Here is a 14,681-nt window from a genome sequence, read left to right as displayed (position 1 = left end):
CATTCTCTAAATGTTTTACAATAACAAATAATCAAATATCTTATATGTAAAATTAATGAAATGTACTCTGATCAATAAACCATTAATTCATTCAACAAATACTTACTAAACACTGACACTATAAGAATAAGGCAATCAACAAAGTCCTTGAACTTTCACTTCAGAAAGATAAGAGTAGATATACTTTTCCCTTACTAAGTACAATAAAAATGCTGGGAGGCAGATGCAGGAATACTGCTTGAGGACAAAGTCCTGAAACTTTCACATCAGAAAGATAAGAGTAGATGTACTTTTCCCTACTCCTCCTACTAAGTACAATAAAAATCCTGAACAACTCTGGGAGGCTGATGCAGGAGTACTGCTTGAGGCCAGGAGTCTGAGTCCAGTCTGAGACCAGCTTGAGCAAGAGGGAGACAAGAAAGGAAGGTAAGGGAGGGGAGAGAGGAAGGAAGGAAAAAGATAGCTGGGTGTGGTGGTGCACATCTCTGTTCCAGGCTACTGCCTATATTCCCAGCTACTCGGGAGGCTGAAGCAGAAGAATTGTTTGAGCCCAGGAGTTTGAGGTTGCAGTAAGCTATGATGACATCTGCACTCCAGCCAGGTCAACAGAGCAAGAAAGATTAAAAACACACACACACACAAACACAACCTGAACATTATATATAAAGCAAATAAAAGAACACTCTGAAAGGCAAAGAGAAGCTGTACTGATTAGGAACCCTAGGGCTTGAGAAATAACATGACGGTGAATTTCCTGAGTTTCTTCTTGCCTCATATATTCCAGATTTGGAGATGAAGAAGCCATCAAACAGAAACATGGCCCAATTATCGATTACAAAAAAGTCATTCCAAATATAACAAAGTAGACAGATTGAAAATAAAAGGATAAAAAAAGACTATCATGCAAACATTAATGAAAAATAAGCTATATTGGTATTTGATAAAGCAATTTCAGAGCAAAAAAAAGTATAAGAGACAGATAACAGTAAAGCGTAAATCCACCATGATGACACAACACTGTCTTATACAATGCAAATGACAAAACATTGCTGAAAGAAATTAAAGAGGTGGTGCCCATAGCTCAGTGGGCAGGGCACTGACCACATACACCCAGGCTGGCAGGTTCGAACCTAGCCTGGGGCCAGCTAAAAAACAACAATGACAACTGCAACAACAACAAAAAAAATAGCCAGGCATTGTGGTGGGCGCCTGTAGTCCCAGCTGCTTGGGAGGCTGAGGCAAGAGAATCCCATAAGCCCAAGAGTTTGAGGTTGCTGTGAGCTGGGACGTCACAGCACTCCACCCAGGGCAACATAGTGAGACTGTCTCAAAAAAAAAAAAGTTAAAGACCTAATTAAACAGAAAGGCACCCATGTTCATGGATTAGAAGACTTAATATTGTTAAGATGTCAGTCCCACTTGCAGCAATCTACAGATTCAATACAATTCCTATTAAAATCCCAATGATACTTTTTGTAAAAACAGAAAACTACTGTTTCCCAAAAAATAAGACAGTGTCTTACTTTAAGGTGTGCTCCCAAAGATGCGCTAGGTCTTATTTTCAGGGGATGTCTTATCTTTCCTGTAAGTAGGTCTTATTTTTGGAGGATATCTTATTTTCGGGTAAACAGGGTAGTTCTAAAATGCATATGGAATCTCAAGAAACCTTAAATAGGCTTGGCACCTGTGGCTCAAGCTGCTAAGGTGCCAGCCACATACACCTGAGCTGGCGGGTTCGAATCCAGCCCAGGCCCACCAAACAACGACGACAGCTGCAACCAAAAAAAATAGCTGGGTGTTGTGGTGGGCGCCTGTAGTCCCAGCTACTTGGGAGGCAGAGGCAGGAGAATCACTTAAGCCCAGGAGTTGAAGGTTGCTGTGAGCTGTGATGCCACAGCATTCTACCCAGGGTGACAGCTTTAGGCTCTATCTCAAAAAAAAAAAAAAAAGAAAGAAAAGAAAAGAAACCTTAAATAGCTAAAGCAATGTTTCTTTCAACGTTTCTTTCTTTAAAAAGAAGAATAAAGGGCGGCGCCTGCGGCTCAGTGAGTAGGGCGCCAGTCCCATATACCGAGGGTGGCGGGTTCAAACCTAGCCCTTGCCAAACTGCAACAAAAAAATAGCCCGGCGTTGTGGCAGGACGCCTGGAGTCCCGGCTACCCGTTAGGCTGAGGCAAGAGAATCGCCTAAGCCCAGGAGTTGGAGGTTGCTGTGAGCTGTGTAACACCACGGCACTCTACCAAAAGCAATAAAGTGAGACTCCATCTCTTAAAAAAAAAAAGAAGAATAAAAAGATCTATCTTACACCACTGCCAATCATTAAGAACAATATATTACAGTCTTGAAAAACTGCTGAGAACAGATTTCAAGTGTTCTTGCCACAAAAGTAGGAGGGTAATGCATGTTAATCAACTTAATCTAGCTGTTCCACAATGTATGTTATTTCAAAACATGTTTTATACACTAAATATATAATTTGTCAGTCTTAACAATTAATTTCTAAAAAATTCTTTTAAAAAAGAACAAAGCTGGAGGACTAACACTTATGATTTCAAAACTTATTACAAAACTATAATAATCAAAGCAGTATTGTACCAACATAAAGACACCCAGACCAATGGAATAAAACACAGGGCCCAGAAATGAACCTAAGTATATGACCAGGCAATTGGACAAACATGCCAAGACCATTCAAAGGGAAAAGGGTGGTCTTTTCAATAAATAGTGCTAGAAAAATCACATGAAAAAGAAGTTGAGAGCCTCAGTGCCCATAGCACAGTGATTGTAGCACCAGCCACATACACCCAGGCTGGCAGGTTCAAACCCGGCCTGGGCCAGCTAAAAAACAATGACAACTGCAACAAAAAAATAGCCAGGCGTTGTGGCAGGCGCCTATAGTCCCAGCTACTTGGGAAGCTGAGGCAAGAGAATCGTGTAAGGCCAAGAGTTTGAGGTTGCTGTGAGCTGTGACGTTGTAGCACTCTACGGAGGGCAACAATGTGAGACTCTGCCTCACACACATACATACACACAAAAAAAAATTTGGACCCTTACCTCACACCATATACAAAAAATTAACTCAAAATGGATCAAAAATCTAAGACTATACATTATAAAATTGTCAGAAGAAAATATAGGAGCAAAAATCTTCACACTTGATTAGATATGATCACTAAAGGAATATGCAACAAAAGAAAAAAAGAACAAATTAGACTCCTTGGAAAAAATGTTTTTAAGTGCATTAAAAGGCAGTGTCCACAGAGTAAAAAGGCAACCCACAGAATCAAGAGAAAATATTTGTAAATCACATCTTATAAGAAGTTAATATCCAAGATATAGAGAGAATTCTCAAAATTCACACAGAAAAAAATGCATAAAAATGGTAAAGAACTTGAATAGACTTTTTTTATAGTAGCCATCCAAATGGGTGTGAGGTGGTAGCTCATTGTAGTTTTCATGTGCATTTCCCTAATGATTAAGTGATGTTCACCATCTTTTCCTGTGCTTATTGGTCTTTTTTGTATCTTCTTTGGAGAAATAAGTGCTGGTAAGGATGTAGAGAAATTGAAACTTGTGGGAATAGAAAATAATACAGCCACTGTGGAAAAAAGAATGGCAGTTCCTTAAAACCTTAAAAGTAGAATTACAACATGATCAAGCAATTCCACTTATGAATATATACCCCAAAGAATTAAAAATAGAGGATCGGTGCCCTTAACACAGTGGTTACAGCACCAGCCACATACACTGGAGCTACCGGGTTCGAATCCAGCCTGCCAACAACAATGACAACTACAACCAAAAAATAGCCAGGCCTTATGGTGGGCACCTGTAGTCCCAGCTACTTGGGAGGCTGAGGCAAGAGAATCGCTTAAGCCCAGGAGTTTGAGGTTGCTGTGAGCTGTGACTCCAAGGGTGGCATAGTGAGACTCTGTCTCTTAAAAAAAAAAAAAAGAACTGAAAATAGAGTTTCAAAGAAGATATTTGTAAATGCGTATTCATAGCAGCATTCATAACAGCTAAACCATGGAAACAAACCCAATGTCCATTAATGGATAAATAAAATGTGGTATATTCACACAGTGGAATACTATTCAGCCTTAAAAAGGAAATTCTGACATATGCTAAAACATAGATGAACTTTGAAGACATTACATTAAGCAAAATAAGCCAGTCACAAAAAGACAGATACTGTATGACTCCACTTACGAGGTGCTTAAAGGAGTCCAAATCATAGACAGCATAATGTTGATTGGAGGAGTAAGTAGGAGGAGGAGAGAATGAGAAGTCATTATTTAATGCATATAGTTTCAATGTGGGAAAATGAATATGGAGATGTTATGATGGTGATAGCTATGCAACAGAACTATACCATAGAACTATACACTTAAAACAACTTTAAAAATGAGGAAAAAAGTTTAAAAAAAAAAGCAAAGAATCCAATTGGAACATGAACAAAAGATATGAAGAGATATCTCACCGAAGAGGACAAACAGATGGCCAATAAGCACATGAAAATTTGGTCAACATTATTAGCCACTAGGGAAATACAAATTAAAAACTGTAATGAGGTTATCACTGCACACTTGCCAGAATGTTAAAATTTAAAAATAGCAGTAACATCAAATGCTGGTAGGGATGTGGAGAGAATGGATCGCTCATACATTACTGGTGAACATATAAATGGCACAGCCACTCTGGAAAAACAGTTTAACAAATTCCATTACGAACTAAATATAACCACCATACAACTCAGCAATAGTACTACTGGGCATTTAGCCCAGAGGAACAAAGACTTATGTTCACACAATAAAATTGTCCGTGAATGTTTACGTAGCTTTGTTCATAATGCCCCAAACTGAAACAAACCACAAGTCCTCCAAAGAGTTAAACAAACTTTGAAACAGTTACATCATGTGATACCACTCAGTAATAAAAAGTAACAAACTACAAATGCAATCAGTGTAACCTGGCTTATTGTACCCTCAATGAATCCCCAACAATAAAATAAAAAAAAATGTAACAAACTACTGATGGATGCAACAACCTGGAAGAATCTCCAGAGAATTATGTTGAGTGTACAGAGCCAACACCCAAAGCTATGATTCCATTTACATAACATTCTTGATATGACTAAATACAGAGATGGAGAACAGATTAGCTGTTGGCAAGGATTCACAAGGGCTTGTAGGTGGAAGGGAAATGCCATGTGGCTATAAAAGGACAACATAAAGGATCTCTGTTGAGATGGAAATGTTCTGAATCTTGACTGGACCAATGTCAACATCCTGGCTGTTACTGTACTATAGTTTTGCAGGAGGCTACCATTGGAGGAAACTTGGTAAAGGGTACGTGGAATCTCTGCATTGTTTCTCACAAATGCATATGAAGCTATAATTATATCAAAGTATTTTAATTTATTTATACATACAAACAAAGCCCTGTTCTCATGTCTTATATTCTAAATGGACTGCAAACAACGAACAAATAGACACAATGCTAGGTAGCGATCAGTTCTGTGAAGGAGAATAAGACAGGGCAAGGGGAATAGGAGAGAGCTTACCAGTATACTCAGTAAAATGGTATCATGAAAATGATCCTAATACAGTCAACATCCAACTTCAGATTATAAGCAAAAATTCTAAAACTTGAAATAAAGAATCAATAAATATCCTTTACAGCATTCTCTCTCCATTCTAACGTAGGCACCATACAAATCTTTTAAGGTGTTGGTTTGTAGTGTAGCAGCACTACCTTTCCTCAGACATTTTTAGTAGTTCTCTTACCATTTATATCAATTTCACTTTAGAAAAACACTTAAGGCCCACCAACACTGATGTCATTACCTTCTTCATGGTCAGAGAGAGTAAAACTAAAGCACAGAGAAGATAAGAAATTTACCTGTCTAGTTACATAGCTGGGAAGCCAGCTGAGAAAGTCTTGTGTATTTTGTTTACATTTCTATCATATTATCACATGCCGCTATGTATTCAAATTACTTTCACATGCAGGTTGACTATCCCTAATCAAAAATCAAAAATTAAAAATGCTCCAAAATCTAACAGCCTGCACAAGAGTGAGACCTGGTCTCTACTAAAAATAGAAAAACTAGCCAAGGCATAGTGGTGGGCGTGTGGGCCCAGCTACTTGGGAAGCTGAGGCAAGAGAATCACTTGGGCCTAGGAGGTTGAGGTTGTTGTGAGCTGTGACACCATGGCACTCTACCTAGGGTTCCAAAACAAAAACAAAAACAAAATGCTCCAAAAAATATTTTGAATGTTAACATGTCGCTCAAAGTATGCTCATGGGAGTATTTTGGTGTCTGGATTTTTAGATTAAGGATGCTTAATCAGTGTGTGAGCGTGCACACATACACATTTCTTCATAAATATGAAGAAAACCTGTTGACTTCTTTCTCTGCTAGTATTCAATTTAACTTTAAACAATTTCTCCTCTTAGAGGTTCTATAGGTGATAGCAGACATTTCAGTACTTATAAGTAGGAAGGAACAACCTACCCTGAATTTCTCCCTGAGGATCTTTATAATACCACTTCTGCATTGCTTCATGCATCAATGGAATTGACACTCCTTTAACTCTGTGCTCTTGCAGTTTAGATGCCAATCTCTCATCATCTAGTGCACTGTCTTGGAGATAAGCCACCATCTTCTCAGCTTGCTAATAACATAAAAACAAAAAATGGATTAAGGAAACAAATGATCCTAAATTAATATTTGTATATGTAATAATAATGACACCCTTTTAAACTACTTGACCTATAAAAGACACTAAGCAAGGGACATAGCAGGTAATTTTAAATCTCCCAACAATGCCATAAAATAGGTACTATCTGCATTTTACATAAAGGGAAACTAAGACTCAGAAGATGTCAAGTCTTGCTCAGGGTATGAAAAATTAGTAAGCATAGCTGGGCGTTGTGGCGGGCGCCTGTAGTCCCAGCTACTCGGGAGGCTGAGGCAAGAGAATCACTTAAGCCCAGGAACTGGAGGTTGCTGTGAGCTGTGTGAGGCCACGGCACTCTACCAAGGGCCATAAAGTGAGACTCTATCTCTACAAAAAAAAAAAAAAGAAAGAAAAATTAGTAAGCAAACAAATGTGAATGAGTATGGATCAAAGTCCAGGATTCTAACCAACACACTAGCAGGAGTACTTTTATTTAAAAAAAAAACAGGGTCTCACCATGCTGCCCAGGCAGGACTTAATCCTCCTGCCTTTAGCCTCCTGAGTAGCCGGGACTACAGATGTGTACCACCTGACTCAGTTAAGTATTTTTAAAACTAAAGAAGTTGTTGGTCAATTCTAGTTATGTACCAACTAACCCTGTAAAAGAGGGATGTTAACAGAACAAAAGGCTCATTTAATATAATTAAAAATAAAATCTTTTACAAGTTTTACTAAACACTACTCTCCTTCTTCCTGTCTCCAGCATTTCTTGCCACTAGCTATCCCACTCCAAAAGAAAGTTCTTTTGTAAAAAAGCAAGCTATCATTTTATATATAACATAGCACATGTATATACAGCCTTAAGGAAATCTAGAGACATGAGTAAAATGTTAATACTCCAAGTTTAACTATTTTCCCTGTTACACTTGAGGCAAAAACTACAGAAGACATAGGGACCATCCACAGCTGCTTGTATTCACCATTTCTGACATTCCATTAATGTTCAAAAAGAAAAAAGAAAAGTAAACAGCTAGGGGCAACCCAAGAGCAAAAAAATAACCTGACATAATGACTACTACATAGCAGAAACTTATAAGCATGAAACAATTTGAAAGACAATTACCCAGACAAAAAAAGACTCAATATCCAATTTTTCCAGTACTTAAAATCTACAGCATATAACTCCTAGATTTGAACATTTGTGTAACACCTGCTAATTTTTATGGCAGTTTGCAAGGACACAAAAAGAATTATAGAATTTTACCTGCTCCAAATGTTTCAGACCCTCCTCCTCATCAGGCTCTGTGGGAACACTACCCATACCAGGAGCACCTATGACTTGCGTTTCAACTGGCCGGAGGGTAGGACTAGGACTGGGAACAGGAGGTGGAAGTATGAGGAGAGGAGAGGCTGTCTCTGAAGGAATCTGTGACAGGGACTGTTGGACATCAGGAACCATTTCTAGGGGGAAAAAATTCAGATGAAAGTTCTCTGAAATATAGACTCTTCTACAAAAAAAAAAAAAAAAGAGTGACTCTTCTTACAAAGGCTAACTCAACATTACCAAGTCAGACAGCCTACTAATAATGGGCCCAACAGTAATGCGAGCTGTGTCGTGAACACTGAAGCTACATCTAAGGAGAAGTATAGTATTTCTCCCAAGAATGACCAAATTACCTTCATAGAGTAACAAAACAGAAGGGTCAAAAGGTACCTAAAAGGTCCTTCTACAGCACCTACTTGTGTCACTGGAACATTTGCCCAATAGTTACAGGTCAACCTCTTAGAACCAAAGTCTAATCCTTTACAGCAGCAGTTCTTAACCTGTGGGTCACGACCCATAGGAATTGTATTAAAGGGGCGCGGCATTAGGAAAGTTGAGAACCACTCTTTACAGCATGTCTCCAAATTGTAAAATATGGTTACCAAAGATTTGGATCTTCTCAAACATATGCCATACCTCATCAAAACCTTTATTTAAAATATCTGCAAGTGTCTTAAATAAATACCTATTTCAAGTTGTACGTAATATAATTCAATTTATTACACTTTTTAGAATAATGAAAAGCAGTTGGGAGTCTACCTGTACAATGCAGGATATTCAAATAAATGAGAAAAATTGCAAAAGAGGTTCTGTCTTGGTTCCTACTTCTAACCTCTCAGTATGAAGCTCTTAAGAAAGAAAGGGAATGGAAGTAATTAGATACAACTGCAGATTCCCCTCTGAAATCTTGTTTGTTCAATTATAGAAAGTTTCTCCAAATTCCTGTTCCTCTCACTCTTTCTGTGCCAAACTTTTTTAAAGGATTAAAGGACAGTCTATACATACTACAATCAACATACCCACACCTGCTACAATGGCATTCCATTAATGGGACTTCTACTCCCACCACCCTGGCGAAGTTCCTCTCTCAAAAATGACACACAGTGACACAAAGTTGCCAAATTCAATTAACTTCTCCTAGGCCTTGTTATCTAATCTCTTAGCAGCACCTGACATCAATCCAATCCTAAACTGAAATATTCTCCTGCCTTAGTTTCCCTGCACTCTACTCTCCTGGCTCCACTTTTGCCACTGAAGATTTTTCTCCAGCTCCCCTTCTCTACCTACACTTTAAAAAGAGGAATTACTTGGGCGGCACCTGTGGCTCAACGGAGTAGGGCGCCGGCCCCACAGGCCGGAGGTGGTGGGTTCAAACCCAGCCCTGGCCAAAAAAAGGAATTACTCAAGGTTCTGTTCTCAGTCCACTTTTCTTCTCACCCCTAACAAATATATGTAATCTTTTATATTTGCATTCTCTCTCTGGCCCTAAAACTATTCCCAGTTAGCTACAGTCTCACATTAGTAACTGCTCTCTGGCTATCTCTACTTAAGTTTCCTATCAACACCACAAAACCAATGTTCAAAACTGAATTTATTCCCTCCCTTTTCAAATGTTCTTCAACTTCCACTTTCTTTTCCTATCATTGGCTCCATAATGTCACTTTTGACTCTTCCTTCCCTTCTCTTGTCCTAACAATTTCTACTTTGAAATCTCACCTACCACTACACCTCCTTTTACAGGTACACTGCCTGTCTACTCAATAGTGACTGCTCAGGAGTCTAACAGGTCACAGTGCAGCCCATCTGTCACCACACTAAGACATCCTACATTCATGTTCAAACTGAGCTTCCTATCACCCTCCTTTTCATACCTCATACTTCATCAGGTTTCTGATTTCTTGCCCATGTCTGGATCAGTCCCACTTCCTACACCTGATCTTAGCCAAAAGACTGAGAACCAATACTGTGATTGCTTTGTAACCGTGGAAAGCCCTCTCCTAATTCATACAGGTACATCTACTTCCAAATTCTATTTAATATTCGAAGATGTGCTCAAAGACCACCTGCTTCCTGAAGCATTCCAAGAGCTTGCCAATAGTGAATTCATGTCATTACTTTTGATCTCCTCCAAATACTATAAATCTGAGGGTTGACCTTTAATGCACATCCTATGATGCTTTCTCAAAATACACATGTCTAAAGGTAATCCTGGCTTGGCGCCGGTAACTCAAGCGGCTAAGGCACCAGCCACAAACACCAGAGCTGGCAGGTTCAAATCCAGCTTGGGCCTGCCAAACAACAGTGACAGCTACAACCAAAAATGGCCGGGTGTTGTGGCGGGCACCTGTAGTCCCAGCTACTTGGGAGGTTGAGGCAAGAGAATCACTTGAGCCCAGGAGTTGGAGGTTGCTATGAGCAGTGATGCCACAGCACTCTACCCAGGGCGACAACTTGAGGCTCTGTCTCAAAAATAAAAGTAATCCTAACATCATCCAGAATAAGGCCTCAGGCATGTACATTCAAAAGAATGTACCACAAGTAATTCCAAGGTACATAATAACTAGAAAACTAGTACAAATCAAATATGTCGGGTGGCGCCTATAGCTCAGCGCCGGCCCCATATACCAAGGGTGGCAGGTTAGAATCTGGCCCTGGCCAAACTGCTACAAAAAAATAACTGGGCATTGTGGCAGGTGCCTGTAGTCCCAGCTACTCAGGAGGCTTAAGCCCAAGAGTTAGAGGTTGCTGTGAGCTGTGACGCCATGGCACTCTACCAAGGGTGATAAAGACGTTGTCTCTAAACAAAAACAAAAACAAATATGTCATAAGATGTACAAGTCCTGTCACAACTAAAATATAGAGATTCAAATACTTCCTGAATTCATCCATTCATTTATTCATTCATTAGGCTTTTAAACAAAAAATACTGAAAAGAGGCTCACAGCCTGTAGCTCAGGCAGCTAAGACGCCAGCCACATACACCGGGCCTGCCAAACAACAATGACAACTACAACCAAAAAAAAAAAAAAAAATAGCCAGGCGTTGTGGAGGGAGCCTGTAACCAGCTACTTGGAGACTGAGGCAAGAGAATCCCTTAAACCCAAGAGTTTGAGGTTTCTGTGAGCTGTAACGCCACAGCACTCTACCCAGGGCAACAACTTAAGACTGTCTCAAAATAATAAAGATACTGAAAAGAAATTATTGGTTCATGCCCTCAAAATGTTTGTCTGTTGGGGAAAAAAAAGATAATACACAAATCTTTTTAACATCGTAGTGCTATGTTAGGAACAGTGCTGATTGTTTAACAAGAGAAGACACCTATCTTAGCTTTAGGGCTTTAAGTAAAAGATAATTTCAGGTGTAAAGCAAATCATATGCTAAGGCAAGAACACAATAAAACAGGACACATTTCAGGATCTAAAAGGCTTTGAGTCTGGTGAGTAGAGTTTGAAGAGATGAGGCTAGTGCTGAAACTGCATAGAGGCAGATGTAATATAAGACAGGTTCTTATATGCCAAGTTAAAAAGCTGTGAATTTTAATGGTGAATGAATCAGACAATCCTTCAATGTCAGGCATTACAACGTCCTTTTTAAAATATATATAAGGAAAAACATGGAAATAAACATTAATGTTACCTTATAAGGTATATGAGCAATTTAAACCAATACAGTAACATTGGAGATTATGTTTTAAGCTTATTCTCCAGAAAAAGTGACAGCCACAGATTCATCCATGTTCTCTTTTGGCCTCTTTTGAAACAATGGCATTTTGGTGTGTCATTTGGCACAGGAAGGTCTCTAACTGCCTGATATGGGAATCAAACTAATGCAGAAGATCTGACCTCAGTTGCTCTAGTGATGATGGGGTGGCTATGTCCCAACACTCTAGGAAATAAGATTCCTGAGCCCCACCCTGAACCTTGCAAGATTCTAACTCTATTTTGGTGAATTTGGAGGTGAAATGTGAAAAGTATTATTTGATGAGTAAAACCATCTACTCTTAATAATTCACCCATCAGAAGCAGTTCTAGGAGCCATGAACAGAAGACTATTGATATCAGGGGTCACTAGCCTTACAAGAATCCCATTTTAGCTTGTCCATTCTGACAAATACATACCATCTCCTCTGCTGGGCACTTTGGCTGACAGACTATTTTCTGTCCGAGTCTCCTCTTCAGCTTTCTCTGTCTGTTCAGTTTTAGGTTCGTCTTTCCTCTCAAACTTTGGTGCTTCCTGAGATTGATGGTCTGAAGGAGAACCTGGTCTAGCAGATGAGGATGAGGTTTGGGATGTTTCCTCATTAGCTTCTGGAATATGAAGAAATTTTAAATGAACTTAGGAAAGTTTTGGTTTAACAGGGAAATAAAGTAAAAGGCAAAAAGAGGCCTTACCAACTCCTACTCTATCTGTTTTCTCTCCTTCTTTCTTATTTGTCTTATCTGGTTCTTTGGCCTCTTCATTATGGCTACCCTCAGAGTCAGAGCACTCCTCTCCTTCCTCCACAGGTCGGAAGTCCATCTCCTGTTCTTCTGGAATTGGTTCTTTCTGTACTTTCTGTAGTACAAACATAAAATAAAAGGTCAACAACATATCTGGCTTTGGTATGAGGTCAGTGTCTGACATGATGCTTTAAAGCAAATTTCTTACTTTTAGAGAGAGGAATGCTCCAGATGAGTCAAATGTGCCCATTTCTTCTTCAGCATCCTCTAAGCACCATTCAGGCAAGCTATCCCTGTCATCATCTATGCTCCCGCTGCCAGAGCGCACCCTTCGGTAACCCCGCTCATCATCTCGATCTCGAAAATCAAACTCAAACCTCCGACGTCGCTCCATGTGCTCCCGCCAGCCTGCAGAACGAGGGCCATCTGGGATGAGGAGGTGGACAGGCTTAGAAAGGTTTTATGATGGTGTGTAAAAAAAAGAAAAGCAGGGATAGGAAATATAGGAGAAAACTATAACTGACAGCAAATTCAAATGGATCAACTTACCAAAGAGAAATTTAGGCAAATTAAATGAAGTTCAGAGCTCAGAGTACAAATATCATCACTAAGAGACAACAGTACTTAATTTAAGTACTGAATTATGCAATATACTTTTAGGCTTTAAAAGAAATTTAATCTTTGGGGTTTCTCATTGGGATCTGCTGCTCTCTTCCTGGTCTCCCTAGTTCTGGTTGTGTCTGACAGAGCATTAGGTTTTCCTGTTACTGCTGCTTAGTATTAATAAGAAAGATTGTTTTTGGAAATTTTTTTTAAAAAGACAAATTTTAAATAAAACACATTTAAAGGACCCTATTCAAAGTATGAACTTTTTAGCCAGGCGTGGTGATAGCCTCCCAGCTACTTGGGAGGCTGAGGCAAGAGAATCGCCTAAGCTCAAGAGCTGTAGGTTGCTGTGAGCTGTGATGCCACAACACTCTATACCAAGGGCGATAAAGTGAGACTCTGTCTCTTATAAACAAAGTATGAACTTTTAATAAACTTTGGGTATCCAACTAAAATGGTGATTAGCCACTCATTTGGCCTATTCCTAGCCCAGCATATAGAACTGGGTACCTGTCTGTACAGAAGTTTATGCCTTCCCTTTGGTAAGTCTTAATGTTTTTCCTATCTTCTCGTGAAAATATTATTTTTGAATAAGATCAGCCTATGTCAATTTATAATAGTAAAGTCATCAGGCCTACTTACTAGAGCCAAGTTTCAATTTTTAATTCCCAACAAAAAAAAAATCACAGAATTACAGTGCTAACAGTTGGCTGGCCCACTATCTTAATTTTATAGTTTAAGAAATAAAACTCCAACAGCAGAAACAACCTGCACAGAAGAACTTGAATCCAATTTCCCATCCTCTATGACCTCTGCTATAACATGCTTACTGTCGTATTATTTTCTCATCTCTTAACTCTCCCTAGGGACGTTTTATTTCCATATAATACCCCTAAGAACCTTCCTAAATCCACCCTAGCATACTATTCATTGCATCTGGTCTCCAACAGAAAAAGACTGCCTAAGAATAAAAGATCCTACTTAAGGTATTTTTCTAAAAAATAAACGGTAACTCTTACAAATCAGCCAAATCTGAGTTTTAAAAAGCCTTAAAAACAAAGGCAGATTTTAATCTATTAGAATTGCCTATCCTTGATTGCTTTCTCTGAGGAAGATTTACAAAGCTAAATGTTCTTACTCTTGGGCCCCAACTTGCTCAAAGTGGAAACCTAAATATCAAATTAAAAATAAAAGGCAAAAATGTTAAGATGCCAAATGTAGTTAACATCTCATAAACCATTCACAAAAAGGTTAAGAATGCCAGACTGCCACCCCTACTTATATCAACAGCATACTATTTACTGCTTCATATGAAAACTAAGAAATTTTATACTCAGATCACTTAAATGGAAGCCTAGAGCCATTACTCAAAAGGAGTCTTCATGATCAAACACTGAATTCCAAAGTCCACCCCTACTATCATTTCTGAACATTCTAAACATACACTGTGATAGGAATCTACCCTTCTAGGCACGTTTCTCTCTTACTAGTTTCCTAAGTTCAGCTCTCAGAATGGATGCTTCCCTGTCCTTAAGGTCCTCATCTCTACACATACCCAGCAGGAAGCCCTACTTTAACAAAACTACAATCCAGTTTGCTGCTGCCGCCTTACTGACTACTAATAAAAAA

General features: G+C 39.1%; 1 protein-coding gene across 5 annotated transcripts in view; it reads right to left on the bottom strand.

Moving 5' to 3' along the window:
* The window catches only part of GIGYF2 (GRB10 interacting GYF protein 2), a 136,688-nt gene that overhangs the window by 45,929 nt on the left and 76,078 nt on the right, over nucleotides 1–14,681 (bottom strand). For 3 of the 5 annotated variants that reach the window (XM_053598312.1, XM_053598316.1, XM_053598314.1), the window contains exons 11-15: nucleotides 12,655–12,872; nucleotides 12,399–12,561; nucleotides 12,126–12,314; nucleotides 7,948–8,144; nucleotides 6,518–6,677 (exon numbers count right to left, since the gene is read on the bottom strand). In XM_053598312.1, the coding sequence (XP_053454287.1) occupies nucleotides 6,518–6,677; nucleotides 7,948–8,144; nucleotides 12,126–12,314; nucleotides 12,399–12,561; nucleotides 12,655–12,872 (927 nt within the window). The remainder of the gene's footprint in view (nucleotides 1–6,517; nucleotides 6,678–7,947; nucleotides 8,145–12,125; nucleotides 12,315–12,398; nucleotides 12,562–12,654; nucleotides 12,873–14,681) is intronic. The other 2 variants (XM_053598315.1, XM_053598317.1) reach the window with 2 other exon arrangements.

This window comes from Nycticebus coucang, chromosome 7, assembly GCF_027406575.1.
Source record: "Nycticebus coucang isolate mNycCou1 chromosome 7, mNycCou1.pri, whole genome shotgun sequence".
In the NCBI taxonomy this organism is placed as follows: domain Eukaryota; kingdom Metazoa; phylum Chordata; class Mammalia; order Primates; family Lorisidae; genus Nycticebus; species Nycticebus coucang.
This window is presented reverse-complemented; position numbering and strand designations above follow the sequence as displayed.